This window comes from Hydractinia symbiolongicarpus, chromosome 6 (genome assembly GCF_029227915.1).
Source record: "Hydractinia symbiolongicarpus strain clone_291-10 chromosome 6, HSymV2.1, whole genome shotgun sequence".
NCBI lineage: Eukaryota > Metazoa > Cnidaria > Hydrozoa > Anthoathecata > Hydractiniidae > Hydractinia > Hydractinia symbiolongicarpus.
The window spans coordinates 31,611,128-31,621,143 of NC_079880.1; the positions used below are offsets into that span (position 1 = coordinate 31,611,128).

At 33.4% G+C, this 10,016-nt stretch overlaps 2 protein-coding genes across 2 annotated transcripts in view; both read left to right on the forward strand.

Moving 5' to 3' along the window:
• The window catches only part of LOC130648315 (hydroxymethylglutaryl-CoA lyase, mitochondrial-like), a 91,526-nt gene that overhangs the window by 60,794 nt on the left and 20,716 nt on the right, over positions 1-10,016 (forward strand). The gene's annotated exons all lie outside the window — the stretch shown is intronic.
• Positions 6,899-8,078, forward strand: LOC130648319 (uncharacterized). The gene is made up of 2 exons (XM_057454365.1): positions 6,899-7,267; positions 7,399-8,078. Exons 1-2 carry the CDS (start codon positions 7,191-7,193, stop codon positions 7,664-7,666), a joined length of 345 nt encoding a protein of 114 aa, XP_057310348.1. The 5' UTR covers positions 6,899-7,190; the 3' UTR covers positions 7,667-8,078.

A 10,016-nucleotide genomic window follows, 5' to 3' on the forward strand; every position in this document is an offset into this window, starting at 1 on the left:
TTGCTTGCAACTCTTTAATTTCACTACTTGAAAACATCTTTTTTCGTGCATTGGATTTTTTCGCCTCGATCTCGCTGTAGGATAAGGTGTCATCGAAGTTATCGTGATGTTCAGGATCTACTTCTGTTATTTCTCTACCAGATTGTTTGGTATGGTGAAAATCGACATCACTTATATCGTTGGCGTTATCGTCGGCTTCAGTGTTTAGATCAAAGTGTGTCTGAAATATATAATATGTTTAAACAGAGGAAATGACACCTTTCCTACACAGACAATTTATAATAAATTCTTCATACGATGTTTCGACGTCTTTTTGGATACACTTTTTTACACACATTTGATTTTGACATGCATTTTAGGCGAAAGGAACCGAGTGCTAAGAACTTCACAACTTTAGTAAAGAAGATCACTTTGTATTTTTAAATGCATATTAAACACAATCGTTGAACATACGAAACATACATATCGTATCACTTTTCCATTTACCCTGAAATTTTTAGTAGCTCTTTTTTTTCATTTTGGAATTAAAGGTAAAAAATTTTGATTCAAAGTAGTAAAAAAGGCTTCTTTACAACCAAAAATACACTAAATAAGCCACATTTCATTAAAAAGGTGAATAAACCTTTTCGGACTTTTTGTCTAATTGGCACCTGAGTATATCGATAAATAGTGGTTACATAGTTGAATGTCATTAAAGTATCAAAATAATACTTTTTTTTGAATAATTTTAAACAAACTAGTCGTTTAACCCGTGGAACAACCCACGGAAATTAGCCGACGTAATTATTTCGCGCACCTGTTATGAGATTACTCTGTTGTAGCCATGGTTCCTGGAAATATACACTTATAAGCACGGAAGCAGTGTAAACTACACTATTTTTTATAGTATAGATTATCGGAAGTAGTGTTACGCCGCTTTCTCGTAAAATTCATATATTTAACAAAAACTGACGCATTTTTACGACCTGATTGAGGTTAAGAAAGAGGCCTTTCTTGCAAATAGCTTTTAAAAAACCAAATTTGACATTTTCTTACACTTTTTGTTCAGTTAAAAACATAATAAGTTTCGGCAAAAAAAATTAAGCACATTCAGCTTTATTGTTGTCAAAAAAAAAAAAAAAATGGTTGAAGATGAAACAAAATTTTACAAATTAATATTCAAATTTATGTTTAGAAGAAACAAAAAATCACTTACATAATTTTTCTAAAATTTATTGTTCTCCTATTATCAAAAACTTGTTTTTTTTAATTTCCTTTCAAAGGCGCGAATAATTAAAGCTTCTTTAATGAAATAGACAACGCCGCAACTTTGTTTGTCCGTGTAGTTATTTATAACAAAGAAACTGCATCGAAGGAACAATAAAAGTTAATTAACCATGAATTTTGTATAAAAAAACTTTTTGAATTAAACTTTTGGACTACGCAAAAGACAAAATAAGAATAAAACTTTAAAATAGCGTAGCGAAAAGATCAGAGAGCTGCGCGCAATTTCGTGCGTGGTTAACACAAGATGCTTTTGACGCACGAACAGACAGACGGAATACGGCTATTATTATAGAGATATTGATAAAAATATCTGTCGAACAATAGATCTTCTTTTTACAAAAATGCTGACGTCAGCAAGAAGTAATGCTGACAGCATGACTTCTTGCTGATTTTAATTTTCATATGACAGACATAATTTATACCAAGCGCGCCAGTCAAAAAACGCAAAATCAAGGGGAAAAACATTAGCGAATGACACCCTTCAATTATTTTCGCGGGAAAAACTTTCGCGACCTGTCATTTCTATAATTTTTTCGCGAGAATTACCTTTCGCGATGGGCGGTGGTGTTGAGAGCATTTGTCCTATTTTTGTTTCTTGTCTTTCAGTGAAGTACATGTTTCTACAAAAGAAATTAGCTACACAGAAAACAAAATTCGTGAGAATTAACTTTCGCGAAGAGGCTGTGTCAACATATTGTGCGGGAATAAACTTTCGCGATTGGGGCCACAAATCGCGAAATTTCTTTCGCTAAAGTTTCTTTCTTTGAAGTAATATCATTTCTGCTTAGAAATAAATTACTAGATCGAAATTTTAACATTCTGTTTGAAGTCTCTGACAGCCAAATAAAGGTGCTTAACAACATATCTTCCGTTTTATCATATTTCGTATTGCCCAAAAATGCAATTTTTCCTGATTTTTGGGTAAAATCCGAAAAAATCCTGTTAACCACGTGTGAAAACTTCCTAGAATGATTTTTGTTGATAAAAAGAAGTTATGTTGTTAGTCACAAGTTTAAGTATCATCCTAGCGAAAGTTACTTTATTTTACGGATCTTGGAGGACCTCAAAAAAATTTAGGGGCTAGTGTCCAAAAATGGCCAATATCTAAGACTCTGGGAGGTATGTAACCTAAATATTTGGTAGGCAGGTGTCTAATAGATAAATACGAAAACTCAAAAAGTATCATAGCTATGCTACATAGCAAAAAGAAGAGGGGGAAAGGGGGGGAGGGGTTAGTCAGGAAGCGAACCGAATAGTGTTAATCCCAAAACTGACTGAAATGACACAAACAGTCATGCGAATACTTAAAAACTATTCTGAATGCTTACTTGATTGAATGAAGTTTTTTTCTTAAGAAATATTCATTCATAGTTACTTCTAAATAACAAAATCACGTTGTCTTCAAACAGGGTTCTGTAACAAAAAAGGGTAAAAATTCATATAACTTGGATAGAAAACGTAGCCGCAAAATAGCGCTAGCTCGTCACGTGGCATTGTAACTTCGATTGTCGATTATTCTCCTGTCTCTAAACTCATCTGCAAAATAAGCTACACCTCCATTGCATAGCTTAACAGAGAAATATTACTGTACAAACTTTCGATTTTTTGAGTAGTATTATTCTAACATTAGAGATAAATACGTCTCAGCAGGTACCTGTAAGGAAAAATAATATAAAAAAAAGGTTTATCATTATACAGCTGCAGTCATGTTACTTCTATTTCTAACATTATTTTTTAATTATTTTACTATATTTCAACGTAGGAAGAATTTTCGCTGAAATGTTGAAACTTGCTTCCGTGATTTTGAGCATCGCGTAAGCTGAGATATGTTTTACTTGAATTTTCGGCAAATTGAAAAATAATAACAATAAAACAAAAGAGACTCCAAATGTTTATTGTACTGTTAAAGGACATTTAAAACTTACCCCAAAAAATATAATCTGGGTGTGAAAGGGATTATGGGTAAGATTTTATTGCCAATTTATTGTAGTAGTACTATTCTAACATGGTATTAATTTTTTAGCGTTTAAATAAATTTTAGACAAAATCCCTTGGTATATGAAATAAACAACTTATAAGTACACCATATATGAAAGGTTACCACTTGTAATCAAATAGAAAGAAAATTATGGCAATTTAAATTTCATGATAGAATAGTACTACTCAATAAATATAATTATTATTATTATTATTATTATTATTATTATTATTATTATTATTATTATTATTATTATTATTATTATTATTATTATTATTATTATTATTATTATTATTATTATTATTATTATTATTATTATTATTATTATTATTATTATTATTATTATTATTATTATTATTATTATTATTATTATTATTATTATTATTATTATTATTATTATTATTATTATTATTATTATTATTATTATTATTATTATTATTATTATTATTATTATTATTATTATTATTATTATTATTATTATTATTATTATTATTATTATTATTATTATTATTATTATTATTATTATTATTATTATTATTATTATTATTATTATTATTATTATTATTATGAATATTTTAAAAGGATATACAAATCAGTTAAAAACTGCTATCAATCTGTGTCCTTTAAGTAAAAATAAAAACCTAAAAATATATAGATATAGTTAAAATATTAAATGTACACATAAAATTATTAATAAATAAAAAGATGTTTAGACTTCAAAATATTTAAGTTTCTTGTTGAATTCCTTTTCGGCTAATCGGATCTCTCTAGGTAACAAGTTATAAAGCTTCGCCCCCATGGCGAAAAAGCCTGACTTTGCAAACTCCAGCCTGACCTTAGGCAAAACAAGTCGAATATCTTTGTTTCTTGTCGTTTTTCTATAACGGTTTACTTTAAAATAATCTTGAAAATTTGAACACACGTTTCCTTCAATGCTTGATTGCATACCTATATAAGTCATTTTGTATAGAAACCGTTTTTATCGACATAATATTATCCGCTTTTGTTTTGAAATTTTTCAGTTTTTCTTTCTGAGTCGATGTCAAGTTCAATTGAACAATACAGTTGTATCTTAATGCTGATAAAATTATGCTCGTGTAAATTGCAACAGTAGCTTCTGGTGTTAGTAACTGTCTCAACCTTTTCAGAAGGTAAAGTTTAGATGTGGCTTTTTCAGTTAACATCAAAGTTCGTTCCAAGGTTAAGGTATTGGTCGATACAAGTGCCGAGATACTTGTATGAATCTGTGCAGTTAATTTTATTTCTGTTGTAAAAAATATCAAGTTTCTTAGACCCACTAGCGATACGTTTTGCAGTTCCAAGGAGCATGCATTCTGTTTTATTCTTCTTTAAATTTATAACTAATTCTTTTGCTTGGAAGTACGATGCAATTCCTTCTAGATCTTCGTTTAACAATTTCTGCACTTCTTCTGTCGTTTTTGCAGAAACAAAAACGACAGTATCGTCAGCAAATTCAATAACGTTGCAATTGATCAGGCAGTCTTCAAAGTCATTAAAAAATATAAGGAATAAAATTGGTCCCAGTATTGATCACCGCATAACAGTGGCAACTGGTCTGATATTTCAAATTTTACTACTTGATGACATTCAAACAGGTAGTTAGCGAACCATTTTAGAGCAAGTCCTTTTATTCCATGATTTTCTAATTTCAATAATAAGTTGTCATGACCCAACGTATCAAATGCCTTGGATAAATCAATGAAAACAGCACCTGATAATAGTCCTCTATCGCCTCCTTTTCTGATGGTGTCAATAAATAAAGTAGTTGCTAGCTCCATTGAACGCTTTCTTCTGTAACCGAACTGTTTATCTGTAAGGAGGTTATTTTCTTCCAGGTAGTTCATAAGTTGGTGTTGAACAGCCTTTTCTAGTATTTTAGAAACAACGGGGAGTATAGACGGCTAGCTATAATTGCCAACCAAAAAAACCCATGCTTCATACCTTGAGGCGTGTACTACGATAAGGCTTTCAAAACTTGTATATGCACGTTCAGCTAGTTAATTAGACTACATGGATTATAGCAACAAAGAATGCCTGATGCTATTCGACCTGCTGGATAAAGAGAAGGTAAAGTTTAAACAAAAAATGTCACAGCACTTTTTTCTAACAACCATAGTAGACAAGTAATGTTCTTCGTTGCTTAATACTGCCATTATCCAACGGTTACAAATTACTACGTACAGGATTCTTCGATGTGATAAGGTACCATTGCTAAATTTCGGCTAGCCTCGGATGTTGTTTGTTTTCTTCAAAAAAAGTGTTTGAAACTTCTGAAAAAACTATTATAACTTTATTATTTTGGCTAAATCGTGATGACATATTAATTTAACATGTAAATATTCCTATACAATTAAAATATGGTGCTCTGCGCGCAATGTTTTAATAAAACTTTTATGCGACGAGAACATCCCCCAAACTTTTTAAAATACCGATTTTTTCTTTGCAGAAAAAGTGCGGGTACCATTAACAGATGTTAATGAAGATAAGCTGCTAAAGGTTGTTGTGGAAATGAGGCGGGAAGAACAAAAATTTATTCGCAACGTAGTGTTCACACCAGACGAATATATTGTCACCGCTTTCGATGACCAACAGTTGAACGACATCGAGAAATTGTGCGTAAATCAAAACAAAATAATTGTGATGGATACCACATTCAATGTGTGTGATATGTGGCTTACAGATATTGGCTATCAAAACCTCCGACTTGTAAACGACAAAGGTAATCATCCTTGGTTTTATGGTCCCGTCCTTTTGCATATGAGAAAAATACCCGAAACATTTTCACGTTTTGCAACAGAATTTCTTTTAGCCAACAGCAAATTACGTAGCCTAACTTATTTGGGTACTGATCTTGAACGAGCATTATTCCAAGGGTTTAAACATGTCTTACCTGATCTTAAAAGTCTGCTTTGTGTTAAACACATGTCTGATCGAGACAAAAAAAAGTTGACACAGCTTGGTGCAAAGGGGCAGAAAAATTTTTTAGCGAATATCTATGGCATCAATGACGGCGTTGTTATGGAATTAGGATTAGCGTCGGCTGAAGATGAGGACGATTTTAAAGCCAAGCTTGACTCTTTGAAGGAGAATTGGGAGGACCTTGCTCCAACTTTCCACGACTGGTTTTCGAGGAATCGAGGAAAACAGTTTATTGAAAGCGTGATCGAGTCGGCGAGAGAGGGATCTGGTCTGGATGGGCTATTCTACAACAATGCAATCGAATCACTTCATTCCATTTTAAAAATGGAAACTGGAAATAAAAAACTTGGAAATATCGAGCTTATTTCAAAAGTGAAGGTCATTATTCAGAGACAAAGAACTGAACAAGTTCGAGCTGTTTACCAGTCTGGAAAGTACAGATTAGCAAATGATTACAATCAATTTCAGGTAATAATATAATTGTTGTATACACTTTTTTTATAAGAAACAGGAAATTTTGCTTCAGCCTGAAATGCACTTGCCATTGTTTTTATTTTTCAGCAATTCTGATCCTCATTGTTCTTATAAAATTGTTCTTATATAAAAAAAGTGTAATTGTATAATTGGTAGTAACATACTCGTTTTAAAAAATTACTTTTCATAGATGCTGACATAGCATACGTTCACGTCGAAAAAAATTATATTATAAATAATTGCAATATTACACAGGTTGATCCAATCACTTGGCACCGTTGGGACGAGGCACGTAGAATGCAGCATGTAAACAGTCTTCGACAATTTTCACCATCGTTTAGTGACCTGTATATAACATCTAAAAACGTTGGGAGGAAGACAAACCACATTAATCGCAAACGCCACTTCACAGATGCAGTAATAGCCGAGGAAAGGATTGATACAACTCAAACCCCGGTAACACCACTAGTTGTTAAAAAGAAAAAAAATGGCGATTATCATTGCCAAAAGGTGATGCCCAGTTGAATTAACTATGATTAACCCTAAACGAAAGACCTCTGGGAAATGTATGATGCTACGACTCAAGGCAATGCATAAAATGGTTACAAGGTATTTTTAGTTCGTGTAATTCTTCAACATATTGAAAATGTTATACTCTTTGTCTAAAGGTTTAAGCTCTATACGTTAGAATGGCTGGCATATGGTATTTTCTTGAAACAAATTGTTTTAATATGTTTTAGATGTGTCTCACCAAGTTGTACCATGAGAATTACGCCGCAAGACTTTCTCATCATCAAGTCTACTGGCGTCGTTACATTCACCGACAAATATAAGAAAGTGCAGAAGAGAGAAGGTCCTGTCTATGTCCATTTTCTCGAAGAATGTTTAAAGGGCTACGTTGAGAATTTTAAGTATGAAAACGTGACCGTATCCGACGATACGAAAAACAATCTCACTACCGCACAATGTAATTTTGTGCTTTCGCTAGGAATACCCATTACATTGTAAATATGTTTTTCACTATATTACAGTAGCTAACTAAGTACTATTAATGTTCCTATTACCATTAAGGTCAATCCAGCGCGTGAGGTTTTTTGTGCGTGTGTTTTGCCAATTTTCTCGTTGTGAACAATCGCTTTTTAACATTGTATATTGTTTTACATGTAAATAAAAACATCTAAACAAAAATCCTATTTTTTCTTAACCCTACGCAATTATAGCTACCTTTTATCCTATTTTACAAAAAACCGTTAAAAGTCCAGCATTGTTATTTGCCCAAAGATTTAGGGGCAAGGCGGTTTATGAAATCGCGCCCCTGACGGTACCAAATTAATAAATTAGTGCATGATTTTGTTACACGTGTTAAGCCCTAATTCCACCGACCATCATTACAGAGAAGCAGGGCAGAGGAGACTGGGAGTTAGAAGCTAAATCACTGCTGCGGTATATTAGCATTTCATCCACAGAAAGAAAGGAGGTTTTAATAAAGAAGGAGGGAATATTGGAGATTTTTTTTTCATCAAAGCATTGCAATTGCTATGCTACTGCTGGACTTACTAGAGAGGCGGAACAACGCTTACGCGCAATTTTTATACTGACTATGTCTGAAAAAGTACCCTAAAAAGAGCATATGATATATGATTTTCACACTTGATGTTTTTGACTAAAGAAAATTCTTTACTATCAATTATATTTCTCTGTAGTAAATGAATATCGAAAACACAATGTCCAGTGCAACATACGTGGTCGAGTAAAAATTTTAAAAAGAGTTAAATTTCTCCGTATTTAATTCGAAATCTTCTTTTGGGTGTACGCATTCTCACTGTATTTAAGATCGGCGCAGTTTGCGCATGACATTTGAAATCGGCTGGGTGATTCTGGCTGATTCTGGGTGGCTCTGGCTGATTCTGGGTGGTTCTGGGTGATTTTGGGTGGTTATGGCTGATTCTGGGTTGTTCTGGGTAGTTCCATAGTTTAGTAATACCGGACCTTTAGACATCCAAGGAGAAAGGATGTTTTTATTTCTTATTGTAACACAAGTAAATAACATCCAGTTTGGTCTCTAAGCGTTCTGGGAAGAGAGTTAAAGGGTCTGGGTGCTGGGATTACAAAAGGATAAGTGCAGAAGGGAGAAGTGACTTCTGCTGGCAGATGACATCACATCTGGCAGTTTTCAGAGTCTTCCTTTACATGATGTTGTGTGGCATAAAACAGGGTGAAGAAGGAAGTTTGGTACAAAGCCCAGTCTTTTTCGGGATTATTTGAGTAGATGTGCGATGATTCGCACGTGTAAATCAAGTAATGCGTGCGATGTAAAGCGCACGTGCAAAGAATGTTACGCATGCGTTACGGGCTCTGAGGTTATTTTTGTGGCGCATTCATTTTGCGGTAGAAAAGTGGGGGACGTTTAAATTGTGAACCCCAGACACGATGCATGACTATACTGTCATTTTTATATTTACTGTTTATTTTTTAGGTCATCACAAACAAATAGGCAAAAATATGCTTTGTTTTCAAATTAAAAAAAATCATTATTCAAGTGGCTTAATTAAAACTTGTGGGTTTCGTTTTTACAGGCATAAAGAAAAAATCCATTAAATTTGGACCTGCTAGGGTTTCCAATTGTTTTGTCAAATAAAGAAATTATTTACAATTAAATCCATGATAAAATGTCTATTCCGCCTTTAAGTGCAGTTTTGCAGACTTGCTTCATCCGTGCTCCGTCGGCGTTCACCTCCGCATTAGTTAAGAACTGCATGGCTGGATTTCTTGGTAAGACCTGGTTACCAACGACGAAGGGGCCAGGCAAAAGAGATTTTTGTCTACGTAGTTATTTTAACTAAGTCAGGAGTCGGTAAATTGGCTAGGATGGTCAGGTTGGCTATGAATAGGCTTGCTCATGGATTAAGAGGACCAGGACTATTCAATAATTTCTGAAATCTAAAAGTGTCCGACCAAGACGGAAGTCTATCGGACGTTTTGTCTGACGAGTCTCCAAAAATTATTTCGAGGGCTGCCATCGCACGCTACAAATTGGATTTTATAGGTTGATTTTCAAAACTCAATATTTATTTTCAGGCGTGCGATTAATCACACGCCTAAAACGATTTAGGCGTGTGCCAAGGCGTGCGCGTGCGATCGCACGCCTCTCCTGAAAAAGACTGAAAGCCTTCTAGTATTTTCCACAAGTAGATAATTTGGTATATATCTCTTCTTCGTTTTAATTAATATATTCTGTTAGACTTTAAATTATTCCAGCAATTTTTTCTATCAGAGCCATAGATTTTTCGGAAAAAAGTTTGATTGTACTGATTCGAGTGATTTCACAAGGTACTTCAAAGAAGGCGACCATATTTAT